The sequence below is a fragment of the Gavialis gangeticus genome, unplaced genomic scaffold, assembly GCF_001723915.1.
Source record: "Gavialis gangeticus isolate Ggan-Ray unplaced genomic scaffold, GavGan_comp1, whole genome shotgun sequence".
NCBI lineage: Eukaryota > Metazoa > Chordata > Crocodylia > Gavialidae > Gavialis > Gavialis gangeticus.
In genome coordinates this window covers 57419773-57434609 of record NW_017729034.1, presented here as the reverse complement: position 1 = coordinate 57434609, position 14837 = coordinate 57419773, and the positions used below count along the sequence as shown (strand labels likewise).

Genomic DNA, 14837 nt, shown 5'->3' with positions numbered 1-14837 from the left:
ATATATATATATATATATATATGTGTATATATATATGTGTATATATATAAAAAAAAAAAAATATTGTGCTGCTCCCTTTTCAGGCTTCACGTTAGCATTTTTATAAAGCATCCTTGAGGTGGCTCAAGCTGAACATCAAACATCAAAGCACTGCATCCAAAATAACTAGAGGAGAGAGAGTTTTTAATTCTGTCACTAAAAATAGTTCAACAGTTAGGGGAATAGGTGTCCTATTGGAGGACATTCCTGACCTGATCCTAACACGTCCTGAGTGCTCTCATTCTCAGTGGAATCAATAGGGTTTATCTCCAGCATCTCAAGAGACGTTGCAAGTTGCCTGAGGCAACAGGGAAAACCTCTAACCCTACACATTTCTCAGAGTGCAGGGAATATGCTATGTCAAGTTTTGTGCTAGAACATAAGGCCCAGGGGAAAATTTCTGTGCAATCGGATTAGTATTTATGAAGAAAAATGGCTAGGAAAAGCTCACTCTGGTCGTTGGATCTGTCAGATCTGTAGCTATGGCATTTGTTCTGTTGAATGCTAGCTTTTATCAAGGATTCTTGGGAGCGTTGAGAAACTGTTCTGTACACAGAGGCTATTGGGGCCACCACTCTGACACTGTTTTTTTTCTGGATGGTTTGTTGCCCTAGAGGCAGTCCAAGTATTCAGTGTCCACTGGTTTTGATTTCACTGGAAAACTTTTAACAGAAAATTGTACCCAAGCTGTAATTCTTTTAAATCTAGATTTTGATGCAGTATCCCCAAACTGGGGCCGTATATGGTAACTGTGTAGTGCTTTGTTAGCCTCATTTCTAGCTAGTTCACACACAAATTATAATCTGATATAGCATGGGTGTTGGGAAGCTTTTTTTCTTTAACTCAGAACACAGTAGCTCATACCTAAAAGTCCTGGGACAGATTATTGTTGTCATCCAGGGGCATCCATATTTATAATGAAAACCAGTAAGCTCCCCTGAACTCCTGTGTTTATGGTTGGCTTTTGCTAAAGTTCTGTTTCTGTCTTGAAATCCAGATAGAAATCCTCTTAAATATGAGAACTAGATGGTTTTATGTGCCCTAGTGCTTGTGATATGGAAACCTCTTACAAAAGGAGTTTACAAAAAGTATGTGGTATTGGTGAGAACTATCCCAGTATTTCAGAATGAAGTAAACAAAAGTAGCAATTTAAGGTATAGCCATCAAGGCTAAGCACAGACAGTTGAAAAGCCTGAGGCTGAATTGATTTAGTCTTTACAGGTTAGTTTAAGCTGCAAAGACTGAACCAATAAGCAAATGAACAGACATTCACTTTTGATTCAGGAAATGCAGCCACATGCCTTCAGTGCCTCAAGCCAGAAGCCAGAGGGTGCTATAGCACAGCTCTCTAACGTCGCCAGCATGGGCTGTGTGTTTGCTCCCTTTTCCTGCTGCCCTTTAGATCTCTGGGATTTGCAGTCCAGAATCACAGCAGCAGGACTCTGCAGGGATGCTCATCACTTCCTCTTCCTGTTTCTAGATGCTTCTGGGATTCATAGTCCACAGTCACAGCCAGCAAGCAGGACAGGGCAGCTCTGCACTTGGGGGGAAGGGGAGTTTAACCCCCCCCCCCCTTCCTGGACCCAGATTCCAGCAGGGGCTTACCAGGGGTGGGGAGGATGACCATGAGCCAGCCAGTGAAGCCAGTGACCCAGCCCTCACTACTCCAGCTAGGGAGCAGAGGGGTGGGGACAGCCCTGCTCTCTGGAACACACAACACAGCCCAGCTCAGGGCTGCAAAGCATGCTGGGATGCTGGGGGACTATGATTTAACTTGAACCAGGAAGGGGTCTGGGACTGAAGTTTCATAAACCAGTTTGAACTAAATCAGCTAAGTCTGATACTACATTCAACCAAGTTTATCTTAAGTCAGTTTCAGCCATTTTGAAACTGGTTTATGCACACTGAGCTTCTATTCTGTTACAGGTTTAAACCAGTTTCTGATCACTTAAACCGGTTCATGTGTAACTTCTGTCCTTAGCCCTAATGATGAACCAAGTATACAACACACAGAAGGAAATCCTCATTTCCCAGAAGTTATGAGATCTGTGGCTTGTAGCTGAATAGCTCCTCTGGCTTCAGCTATTGTTTTAACCAAAGAGTAGTAGAGCACTCTCTTTGAAGGACAGAGGAATGTTCACAGCTCTCCATTGCCTCCCAGCAAATAGGTTGCTGCTTTTTTCTGGCAAAAGGAAAGAGAGGGATTTGGAGGCTTGAGCATTGGGATAGGTGCTTCCTCTGTTTATCCCCTAGGTGCTAGTAACTTTAGGAACGGGTATGATGCTGTGTAGCTTGAAGGCAGGAAGACATCTGAAGGGGAGCTCTAAAAAAATGTATGGTATTAAATCCCAAGTTACTGAGGCCTGCAGCATTTGTCACAATGTCACATTCCTTGCCACCTCAGGCCTCCCTGTTGACAATAGGGACAGGTTTTAGCCTCCTGCTCAAGAAGCATGAGCCCTTATTTGGCCACTTATTAACAAGGTATTTGTGTTAGCTGTAAGCAGCACAGGAGTACTGTTGAGCTGTTTGGATTTGAATGTTTCTTCCTCCCCCACCTCCGTTCCTTTGTTACACGTACTTCACAGTATTAAGCAATAGCTAGTTTTAAAGTATAATAACAGAAAAACAAAGAAACAATCAAATCCCTACCCTCTCTTGCTTTTAAGAGAAGCCTGTCTTTAATTTGCAGATGCACACCAGGGCTAGGATAAGGTCATAAACTTTGTACCTAATTTTCTCTTTGTGAGACACTGGGCAAACAGCTCTCAGAATTTGTTAGCTTTCTGGTGCAGGGAGCATCCAAGTACAAAACCAGAAACAATAGACTGATAGGGAAGGTGGAGGAAGCACCAGGAAACAATGAGACAATATTGATGGGTGTGACAGAGGGTTTATGTGTTATGACTACTGCCCAGTCACTCTCAAAGTTCTGTAGGCTTAGCTGGGTTTTTAGGAGGATAATAGCTTGGCAGATATTTTCAGGGAGCTTCTCCAGTGCTTAGAGTCTGAAAGTTAGAGTGGTATAGCGAGGAGGATAGTAGGACTGAAAGGGGAGTGAGTTTTTAGTGGAGGAGGTACGTATGGCTGCAGGATTTCCACCAGGGATGTACCACAGAACAAGAGCAGGGTTGGAGGTACGTAGCAGATGGGGACGGGCAGGCTGGACTCTGTGATATGGGTGGTGGGGAGGGCAAAGATGGAAAGATGGAGAGAACCAGACACTACAAATGGTGAGGGCTGAGAGCAGGTGACAAGCTGTCAGTGTTGATGGACAGTAGGCTGAATGCCAGGACATAGGGGTGGGCACTTATGGGCCATTGAAAGAATATATGCCAGACAGTGAGGGGAAACTTGGCATGAAGGTGGCAGTGCTTGCTAAAGATCAAGAAGGTGTGAAGTGGCAGGGCTTGAACCCAGGTGGCAGGTCAGATGAAGTAAGTGTGAGGAGTCCTGCAACTGAGTGGTCATCTGGTTACTAGCAGGAAAGCTGAAGCCAAAATGGATACCTTTGAGAGATTCTGAAGGGTGGGAGATGGAGCTAGGAGTTGGAGTCAGAGAGCACAGTGCAGAGGATGTGGGTGAGTGGCAGACAATGGCACTACAGATGTTAGATGCACATATGGCTCAAAAGAGAGAAGGGGGAGGCAGGAAGAAGGAAAAGGAATGGAAAGGGGGAAGCCCAGCTCTCTCCATGACTCTGATCTACTGGAGGTAGCATAAGAAGGCAGCTGCAGAGGCAGTGTCAGATGAAATGATCCGGGTCTGAGAGCCAGAAGCCAGAGGGAGTGAGATATATCAGGGCTGTGAACATCTGAGATCCACTATCAGTGGCCTGGGCACTCCAGAGGCAGGGGATTGATTGAACGTGAGGTTAGAAAGGGTTGCACTAGGATATGGGAGAGGTGGAAGCATGAGGATGGAAGGAGGAGAAAGTTAGGGCAAATGTCTCCAGAGGTGAGGTGGGTACAATGTGAATTTAGGATTTAGCTGTTGGGAGAAGCAGGAAGATCAGGATGCAGAGAGGAGGAGCAGGCCTCGCTGGTGGAAGATTGAGGGTGACAAAGAAATGGAGACATGTAAGGAGGAAGGTGGATATGTTGATGTGGAAGAGTGATGTGCTGACAGTCATGGGCAGTGGGAGATGGACACACTTATGAAAAAATAGTAGAGCTCTGCAGATACTGTTTGTGCAGTCCTGACCCTGTAAGTAGCCAGGGTGCACTGCTTTCCCTTACTGGGGAGGAGGCAGATAGTGACCAGGCTGCAACACAACCTGGATCTCACAAGGAAAAAGAGGGGCATCCTGAGAGCAGAGCAGCTTCCTGGTAGTTATGCAACTCCCTCTTTTCAGGTTGCTGGGGTATGCTGCCCTACCCCTACAAAGGAGAAAGCAGCAGGGAAGAGTTGAAGCTTATTACATGTTGCAAAGTGGTTTGAGAGATTCAAATGTGAGGAGCTGTAAAAATGCAAAACTTTTAATTAAATTGTAATTCTAAAAGGAGGAAGAGGGTTCTGTCCAGATGGCATAGCAAGGCAGGAGGTATCCTGGCCCTCTTAGCTTCAGTAACAAGCAGATTTTGTATACCTGTAGCTAGATTGCTGTATGTAAATATGTACGCTTGAATGGTCCTGTGAATGTGTCATGAGCCTTAAGAGCTGAAGTGTGTACACATGAAAGTGTACGGCAGCCACCACCATATGGAGGGCATGTATGTCTGCTCCAAGTTGAAGGACTGCTGTTTTAACACCTTCTCACATCTGAGAGGCAAACAGCTGCCTGTGAGTGACTCTAACTCAGGGGCAGACGATTATTTTGGGCAGAGGGCTGCTTACTGAGTTTCAGCAAGCCATTGAGGGCTGCATGACAGGCAGCCCAGAGCGTATTAATATTAATTTTCTAAATTTTTTAAGGGCCCCACAGGCCAGATAGAATGGCCTGGTGGGCTGCATTTTGCCCACCCCTGCTCTAACCACTAGTGTGACACACTTCTGTACATGCATACAGCATCTATCCTTGGTGCAGAAGCAAAATGGCAGGAAATTCCCCTGACTTTCATCATTGGGTGGCTGTAAGTTAGGAACACAAGTTAAGTAGCTGCAGATGCAGGATCCATTCAGAGCAATAAATGTCTTTGCACCCACTTCAGTGGACTTTGGATCCAGGCCTGTGTAACTGTTTGCCTGACTAGGTAGGTACACAACTAGGTATGTTTGCATTTGAAACACCCGAGACCCATAGTGTTTTGGGAAGTTCTGGAGACCTCAACCTTAATGCAGAACAAACAGATCAAAGAAGGCCAATGTAAACAGTAAGAAGAAATGGATGGGCAGGGAAGCCCACGTGACAAGACCAGAAGTAAGAGTGACTTGACTGGAAAAAATAGTAAGAGACAGTAGGGCGGCAATAGAGTCACCATCATTTAAAAAATGATTGCTAAAGCAAACAGACACTTGTAGTTGGTAACTAGGGTTAGCTGTTTGCCATCCTGTAATAAAAGATTTGTGCAGCTGTTTTGGCCCAGATCAAATGTAGTGCCTGTTCTTATCACTTCTCAGCCTCTCAAAGGCTCAGATCAACCGTAGTCTATGCTTACCTGGCAAGGGAAACACCGTGACCACAGAGGCGGTCTTCCTAGCTGCACCAGGGAGGGCCGCTCTCCTGGCATGGGGATAATATCTGCCAAGGTAATGTATAGTAAACCTCCCACTTTGCTGCTAGACTGGGAAGGTCTTAGCTTTATGCTCACTTTATGGAAATGAGAGACTCCTCCCTGGCTTGCCCCTGGAGCCTTACACCTGAGGACAAGCAAAACTCGGGGGCATCCAAACCCCAAGTCTCTGGGCTTGGGCCTGCAAGTAGGATGCCTGTCAAAGGCTTTAGAAACATCTGAAGCCCCAGAAGGGGGTGAAGGATATTTGTTGGTAGTAGGGCCACTTATGGTTCTGGACTGACTCTTGGGTGACTAGAATGAGAAACATATTCCCTAAACACATTGTGCCTTAGTACTTTCATACTACACGTTTAGTGTAGTTATCAACATTTGTTTCATAGTTTCATAGATGCTAGGGGCTGGAAGGAACCTTACAGATCATCAGGCCCAGTCCCCCTCCACTTGGGCAGGAAAGACTGCTGGGATCAAATGACCCCCAGCAAGATGGGTGTCAAGATGATTTTTAAAGATCCCCAGGGTGGGTGACTACCACCTCTGTGGGGAGCATGTTCCAAACCCTCAGTACTTGATTTGTAAAGTTTTTTTTCCTTAAGTCTAGCCTGAAGCGATCCTCAATCAGCTTGTGCCCATTATTTCTTGTCCTCCCCTGGCCCTGATGTACGCCTTTGATATACTTGCAGGTTGCCACCAAGTCCCCACTGAGTCTTCTCTTCTCCAGGCTGAACAGTTCCAAGTCTTTCAGCCTCTCCTCATATGACCTGGTCTCAAGGCCTCTAATCATGCGCATGGCCCTCCTTGGGACTTCTCCACACCCTTCCTGAAGTGTGGTGCCCAAAACTGAACGCAGAACTCCAGCAGCAGTCTCACCAAGGCCAAGCAGAGTGGGAGAATGACATCCCTGGCCTTGCTCAAGATGCCTCGGTAGATGTATGCCAGTGTTTGATTAGCTCTGCCAGCTATAGCACTGCATTGGTGGCTCATGTTCATTTTATTGTCCATCGCGACACCCAGGTCTCGTTTAGATGTGGTGCTAGAAAGTGTAGCACTGCCGAGCCTGTAAGCGTTGTGGATTATTTCTCCCCAGTTGTAACATTTTTCCATATTAAACAACATCAGGTTGAGGTCTGCCCACCTCGTGAGCATGTCCAGGTTAGCCTGGATTGCCAGCCTGCCTTCAAGCGTGACCACGCTCCCCATAGTTTGGCGTCATCAGCAAACTTTGCTAGTTCGCTTTTATTACCTGAATCCAAATAATTGATGAACATGTTGAAAAGCGCTGGTCCGAGTGCTGAACCCTGAGGGACACCACTGGTCACCTTCTACCATGATGACTCAGTTTCATGAATCAGTACACTCTGGGTCCTACCACAGAGCAGTTACCTAGCCACTGAGCCATAAAGTAGTCCAGGCCACATTTTTCCAATTTTTTCATGAGGACTTCATGAGAGACCAGGTGAAAGGCCTTTTTGAAGTCCAGGTATATAACATCAATATAATTTCCCCCATCCAGGTGGTGAGTAACCTGATCATAGAAGGAAATGAGGTTGGTCTGGCATGACCTGCCCATAATGGAGCCATGTTGGCTCTCCTTCAGAATACTGCCTTCTGCTAGCTTGTCTGTAATGGATTCTTTGATAATTTTCTCCAGGATTTTACCAGGGATTGAGGTCAAACTGACTGACCTGTAATTTCCTGGGTCCTCCTTTCTCCCTTTCTTAAAGCTAGGTACCACATTGGCCACCTTCCAGTCTTCTGGGATATTTCCCAAGTGCCACAAGTCTTCAGATAACTTTGCCATCGGTTACATGATGACATCAGCCAGTTTTTTTAGCCCCATTGGGTGTAGCTCATCTGGTCCTGCTGACTTTTAGACATTCAGCCTTTGTAGGTGCTCCCCTGCAAGATCTATGCCAACTATGGGGGTGTGGTCACCCCCACCACGATCATCCTGTATCCTGTCAAGCAACAGCCATCCCGTTTTATTAATTAGGGGCCCTGTGGTTCCCTTATTTCTTCTCTGACTTCCTACATATCTAAAGAAGGACTTTTTGTTGTCCTTGATTCCAGTTGCCAATCTGTATTCAGTTTGTGCTTTTGCTGTCCTGATCTGCTACCTACAGGTGCGGGCTGTTGCTGAGTACTTCTCTTTGGTAGTTATTCCTGACTTCAATCCTTCCTAGGCTTCTTGTTTTAATTTCAGGAGGTCCATGACTCCTCTGAGCCAAGGGGGTTTCTTATCCCTTTTGCTGCTGTTTTTACAAATGGGAGTGGACTTCCTTTGAGCTTTTAGGATTGCTTCCTTGAGGAACAACCACTCTTCTTGTACCCCCTTCCTCATTGTACTATGGTCCCACAGGGCCTCACCAACCAGTCCCCTAAGCTTATGGAAGTCGGCTTTCCCAAAATCAACGATTTCTACTTTATTGGCAAATTTCCCTGATATGCGATGATTGGGGAAAGCAGTTATCTCATGGTTGCTGTCGTCCAGTTTCCCTTCAATCCTCAGGTTGCTCACTAGATCATCCCCTTTGGCCCCTTTGTGTGTTTTGACTTGAGCTAGAGAGGACTGCGAAGTAGCATTTTTCTCGCGTAGAGTGGCAAATGCAATCACAATGCAGATCATATTAATTCAGAAGCTTATGCAGCACAGTTCCTTATAAAAGTAATGTACCCATTTTGCTCACAGGTACTTCATGAGCCACTGATTGATGAAGACCCAATTTTCATTGCCACGTGCACAGAGAGAGAGCTACGCAAAAGGAAAAAGCGGAAATTCAGCTTGTGGGTCCGGCAGTGTTCGTCTACTGGCTTCATCTGTCAGGTAGGTTCTACGCTGGTCTCGGGCCAGATCCTAGCAAACAGACATGTACGTTAAAAGGCACCTTTATTTGCAGCCTCCACAGTGGCCACAAGATTAAATGAGCTGTAGGGACTGAACCAGGGCTCTGACCCCAGTGGGTGGTAACTCCATAACAGATTTGTGGTGTTTATGGTGCCTTCAAGAAAGTTTGCAATGCCTTGCCAATGCAGTGTCTGTTCCGTGGTTTAACAGGAGGTCTTCTGTCTCTAGAGTTATAATATCCATCTGGCTGCCTGTCCTAAACTCATTTGAAAAAGGTCAAAACATAGCAATGAAGAACAGCCACATATACATTCCAAGTGCATCTCTGCGTCCAGGTACCAGGACTCTTGTCCTTTCATGGGATTGTTTATTTCCAAACATAACACTGCACATACAAGGTGGTTTAAGCTGTAGCTGTGTCCAACAATTGAGGGGCAGCATCCAGATGGCACTATGTGAAAAACATCAGTAGATTCTTCCATGACAGCCACATCAAAACAACATCAGGCACCAGAAGATGAGGACAGGACATGAATCTGAGCAGCAAGGCCTCTTATGTGGTCTATTTATATAGCATTTAGGGCTGGATCTCTTTATTTGCAGCATCTGCAATAGCGCCGTATTCTCCAGATTTTATTTTATAAATCTGACTTTTTCCAGTGCTGAAGATGTGTGCACCAACGTGTGCGCGCTGCATTTTTTTGTAAGGGGAAGAGGAAGCAGGCAGGGATCCAGCCTCCAGGGTGAGTGCTGGGCATTTCTTGAAATCTCCAGTCCATACCCCTCAGTCCTGATGAGGGATCAGTAACCTACAGCCCACAGGCCAGAAGGTCTGATCTGTTCCGCATTTTATTCATGACATGCTGATCCCCTGCTACCGCCTACCTTTCAAACCCATTCTTCTTTTAACTAACAGTCTACTAGTCCCCTGTTGCCTCTCTATCCCTGCTCATTTTTCATGGGCGACTTCCTTAGGGGGCAAGAGAGCAGCCTTCTGCATGGAGCAGGGATGGCTGAAGTGGCAACAAGGGATTGGAAGCCTGCAGATGTGGCTGGGTGGAAAAGACTGGGCCACTGTTAGAAAAGGTTGCTGACCCCCCAGGGGTGAATCCAAAGGGATGCTGTGGTGTAGTCACCTTCTTCCCATGTTGTGGAGTAGCATCTGGGGACTTCTTTTTTAAGTCCCCAAATCAGGTAAGAATGCCATGTTCCCCCATCCTTGTTATCTTCTCTCTTCTCTTCCACTTTGTTCTCAGCAGCCCCTCGCTCCTCATTTTCTCTTCTCCCACCTGCTGCTGCAGCTGTCCCTAGATGCAGTGGTGGTGAGGAATGGGTACCTTCTTCCTGCCCAATCCCCTCAGTTGTTCCCATCCAGCCTGGGAGCAGGCACAAGGAGGAGGATCCTGCCTGTTGTCACTGCTGCTGCTGTCCTCAGCTGAGCCTGGCTCCACTTGAGCTGGGCTGCACAGCGAGGGGGAGGGCAGGAGTGATTCTGCAGCTCCTCCCGCTCCCAGGGCTGCACAGGGGAACTGGGCAGAAGTGGATGGGGGCAGGGAAGTGCTGTTGAGTGTGGAGGGGGAGCTGAGAGTGAGGGTGGTAGGAGCTTATTACCTGACTCAGGGACTTAAAGTCTGCAGCTGCTTCTCCCTTGGTATAGTCTTCTCATCCTGGTGGAGATGGGAGCTGGAATGGGGCTGCTGCCTCTCCTGTAGTGCTGCTGGTTGCTGTTCCAGTGCCACCTTCATAAAATCCTGGATCCTCCCGTGCTGACCCCTGCTCTACATTACTTGAGTAGCTCTCTACAAAACCATTTTTTCTTTTAGTCTGGTTAGCTAAAAAGAAGGTATTTTTGTTTTAAGCGATTCAAGGAGATGGAAGAAACGTAGTCATACTTCTAATGCACAGATTTTATAGCACCAGCTTTCTCTGTCATAGGTAGGCTTATGTTGTGTATCGCCCTTGGAAGTTTCCATGCTCAAGATATTTGGAAGGTTGCTGGGAATAGAGCATTGTATTTGGTCCCTAAGGGGAACTCTGCCTGTCCTACATGCTGCTTCCTGTTGAAGGATAATAGCTACAGCAAAAATGAAGTTTACAGAGCTATCCAGAGGGAAACATTGCAGACATGCCAGGGATTTCAGATAGTGTAATTGGCTTGAATACCCTACCCCTGACCCTTCTCCATTAATGTATTATTTTAAATGGACAAAGTCAATGGGAGTGAAGGATGTACCCCCACACTTTACAGGATTTCACCATAAGGAAATTGAGTTTCATGCTTGACTTGCATCCAGATCACAAGAACTTTAACCCATTTCCTTTCCATGATTTGATTCATTGCCATCTTCATGCAAAAATGATCGGCTGAGAGGGCTGTTAGAAAGGAGTAGCCATGAACATGCAGAAACACTAATATTCATCTCAAATGAGGGGTGAGGGGGTATCTTTTTGTAGAAAAACAGTAGGCTTTTATTCAATGTGTTAATTTACCCCTTCAGCGTATTCACAAAGGCCTTGTAAAAGCCAAAACATTTGTTTGGTGATTGCCTGCTGTTCTGTGAAAGAGTAAAACAGTAATTTATTTAATGTATCAAAAAGAGGCTTTCACTGAGCTTCAAATAAAGAGATAACTGTTCTAAATAAGAGTATTCCCCCTCTTCACCCATCTCCGCACACACCCTGTAAAACTGCCAGGATCAAAACAAAACAAAAGCCTGTTGCTTGATAATTAACGGGTGATCATACATCCTCCTGTGTACACTCTAAAAAAAGCAGCTTACACATGTTAGTGAATGTAGAATGAAATTTAGTAAAACCAAGAGACTAAATCTTTTCCCCACCCCAATACAGTAATTTCTGCAGGAACTTTGGCTCTTTAATTTAGGGCAGAATTTAGTACTAAACATATTTTAGTAATGTGAATGTAATTCAGCTTGCAGAAGCCGAACAAAAGAATCGGTTAGCCTAGGAAGATTTGCAGTCATTTTCTGCCAGCTTTCTCAAATCTGTTTGAAGCTTGTTCGTGGAAGAATTTTTATGAGTAACTCTTGGCCTGTGGCTCAATATTATTGCTAACATTGAAAATGTGAGCTGTTTGATTCTCCCCTGAATGGAAGAGCAGGCCTTTGAATTGGATTTTGGTGAAAATACCTGTATTCAGTATTTACTTGCTACAGATATTCCACTTTTTATAGTTTGATGTTTGGACAACAGCCTTGCCACCAAATTGATTCATGGAGTGTACATGTGGCTCATAACACGTTCCTATACATTACAGTACTGGCTCAGCACTATAGCTATCCTATGCTAAAATAACCCAGTTCTGCCATTGGCAATTAAGTCCATGCTTGGCAACAAACTTCCACTTTGAATCCACAGCTCTGGCTCAATTTCCTCAGCAAAACCCCAGTTTTTAGCTACTGTGACTTTCTCCCCTCCTCCCCTCTCTCTCACTCTCTCATAGACCTGTGGGGTTTTGAATCAAGGAAGGGTTAACTCCTTTTGTATTTAAATAAATAGACCTCTACAGTGGTCCAGAACTCAAAAAAGGTTGAGTTTAAGGCTTATAAAAATTGATTGCCTTCCCTTACTGTATTTATTTTTCATCTCATATGTCTGAAAAAGTCTAAAACTGCTTTCATAAGTTCTACTGGGGAAAAGGCTAACATTCAGTGGCCATACACAGTTGCTGCAAGTGTGCTATTGATCTGATTTCTGTTTTATCAGTAAAAGTTACCAGTTTTGATAGAGAGGGAGAGTGTGTGGTTGGTGAAGTCCTCTTGTCACTTTAAGCATCTCACTTTTTAAAAATCTAGTCCCTCCATCTGAATGTCATTATTATAACAAAGTAACATTTGCAGCCATCTCCAATGTTGTGGCTATTTCCATGTAGCACACCAAACTTGCTTTATAGCAATGTAAACCATCCGGTGCAGATCATTCTACTCCAAAAGTAAAGCCCTACCACCATGAGTAAAAGAAGGAAACCTAAGCGATACATGACACAGATAAGTCATATGGGGTGGACCTAGTACTGAACACTGGTGGATATACATACTAGCTCAGTGATTCTCAACCAGGGTGCCATAGCACCATAGGGTGCCTTGAGATCCTTTCAAGTGTACTGTTATGTGTGCAAGCATGATTAATAAGATAAACCCAGAGAGATCAAATAGGAGTTCAGCATTGAAAACATGTTGACCTGTTGTGTTCCAAGTTCTCTGCAACTGCAGAATTGTTGTATTATTTTTCTGTAGTCAGAAAAAGAAGTGAAAGCTAAAAACTGTCATTCTTCAAGGATATTTTAAATCTAACGAAGAGTGCCTTGAGTCTAAAAAGGTTGAGAAACACTGCACTAGCTAACCCCTCTCAGCATTGACTCTCTTGCTGCTGTTGAGGGATAATTAACATTTGCAAAGTGCTTGGAGAACTTCTGGTAGAAAGCACTAAGGAAGTGTGAATAATTAGCAGCACTATTATAGTTTCCAATTATTCCAACTATTATACTGCAGAATGGATTTGTCGCCCCTTAGGAACGCTAGACTTGTAGTAGACAAGGTTCTTTTGCGTAAATCTGATCTCTTTTATTATTGGACAAACTAAATAAACTTGTAGTAAGAGCTCCAAGGCTGACTTTTGAACTGGGTTCTATTACCTGACCTACAAGTTGAGCCAGTAAGCTGCCTCCCCACTACATTTTCCTATCTATTTACTGCCACTGAGATTTGTTTTTTCAAACCAAGACTGTAATATCTTAATTACAGTTTACCCAACCAGTAATTTAGAAGGGTTTTCTTCTTTGACGTAGGGATTTTGCTGTGGAAGCCTGGCTCTTTAAATTAAAATTCCACATGTGTTTCTTTGATTTTCCTCTCCCTTGTTTCCACTCTCTCTCAAAATGTCCTGGGGTATCTTGCTTAAAACATCTGCATAAGTTTAAACAAGTAATAGGTCTCTCTAGCAATACTGACACAGCCACATGCTTCTTGGTGGAACTTCCTGAAAATTCCTAACAGACTAGGGAAGCTTTATCTCCTGGTAGGATGCTTCAGGCTTTATCTTTCTTTTTGCCATTCCAGTCACAGGAAATGACTGAGTATGAATGCCAGCTGAAATTGGCCAGTAAGTACGTGGGGAGGAAAGAGAATAGAGTTATTGGTTCTCCTAATTTCTTTGGATAAAACGCTAACTACAATATAAGCAAACACTTCATATTCCCATTTTTGCAGATGGGGGAAGAGGGGTGGAGATGTAGCCATTTGTTATTTATTAGGCCAGTGGTTCTCAACCTTTTTAGGTGCAAGGCACCTCTCATTAGACACAAGGCACCCCTCAGAAAATGCAAGGTGTTAGCTGTCACTCATTTTTAAACAACAAAAAAGTAATAAAGCAATTCTTCTGTTGCAAAGAAGTCAAGAAAACCGCAACAGGGCAGAATGTTTTTAACACCATGGATTCCTGTTTGAAAAGTCTTGGTTTATCCTATGACACCTACCAGTGACATGTGGTATACCACGGCATTCTCAAAATCTTCTCAAGGCACCCTAAGGTGTCAGGGCACCCTGGCTGAGAATCACTGTATTCGACCACGTTGCCTTGACACTGCTTGGATTCTTGCAGAATCTTTCACTTGTAGGTATAACTTTTATTTTCCACTAATGTAAAAGGCCTGTTTTGTATTAAGTGCTGCTGTTCAGGCTTGATTCCAGTTTGGGTAATTACAATCCTTCCTTCGTCTTTCTGTAATTTAAAAAAATTAGGAATCATTTCCAGAGCTCAGAAAACATCAATACTAGGGGAAATTGGAAAGGCACAATGATAAACTTATTTTGCTATCATCACACAGTACAGCATATTAACTCATTCAATCTCTTGTTAAGCCTTAATTGATTTACCAGTTCTGCTTCAGAAGAAGGAGAAAAATAAGCCTGCAGTGAGTTTTGTTTCTCAAGGTCAGAGGTGCAGGAGAGTTAACCATCTGTCTGTTTGTTAAATCATGCTGTTAAAAAAACAGTTGGCTTTCCATCATGTTTAAGTTCTGTGTAGAGGTTAGTTTTGGGGTTTATTTATTTATTTTTAAATGGTGCCTTGTTAGTTTCATATAGAGGTATACTGATGCAGCGGTCCGATTATTGGATTGGTACCGATATAAAGAAAACTGGGGCCGATAATTTGGCCAATAAATGTCCATGCTGCGCGCAGCCACAGTGCAGCACTCAGGCAGCAAGGAGCAGAGCCAGCAGTGCGGAGAGCTGCCCCCAGCTGGTAAGTCCGGTGGTAGT

At 44.4% G+C, this 14837-nt stretch overlaps 1 protein-coding gene across 1 annotated transcript in view; it reads left to right on the top strand.

The window, feature by feature from the left end:
- The window catches only part of PGBD5 (piggyBac transposable element derived 5), a 148905-nt gene that overhangs the window by 87455 nt on the left and 46613 nt on the right, over positions 1 to 14837 (top strand). Inside the window, exon 3 of the mRNA XM_019527606.1 lies at positions 8401 to 8535. Within this exon, the coding sequence (XP_019383151.1) occupies positions 8401 to 8535 (135 nt within the window). The remainder of the gene's footprint in view (positions 1 to 8400; positions 8536 to 14837) is intronic.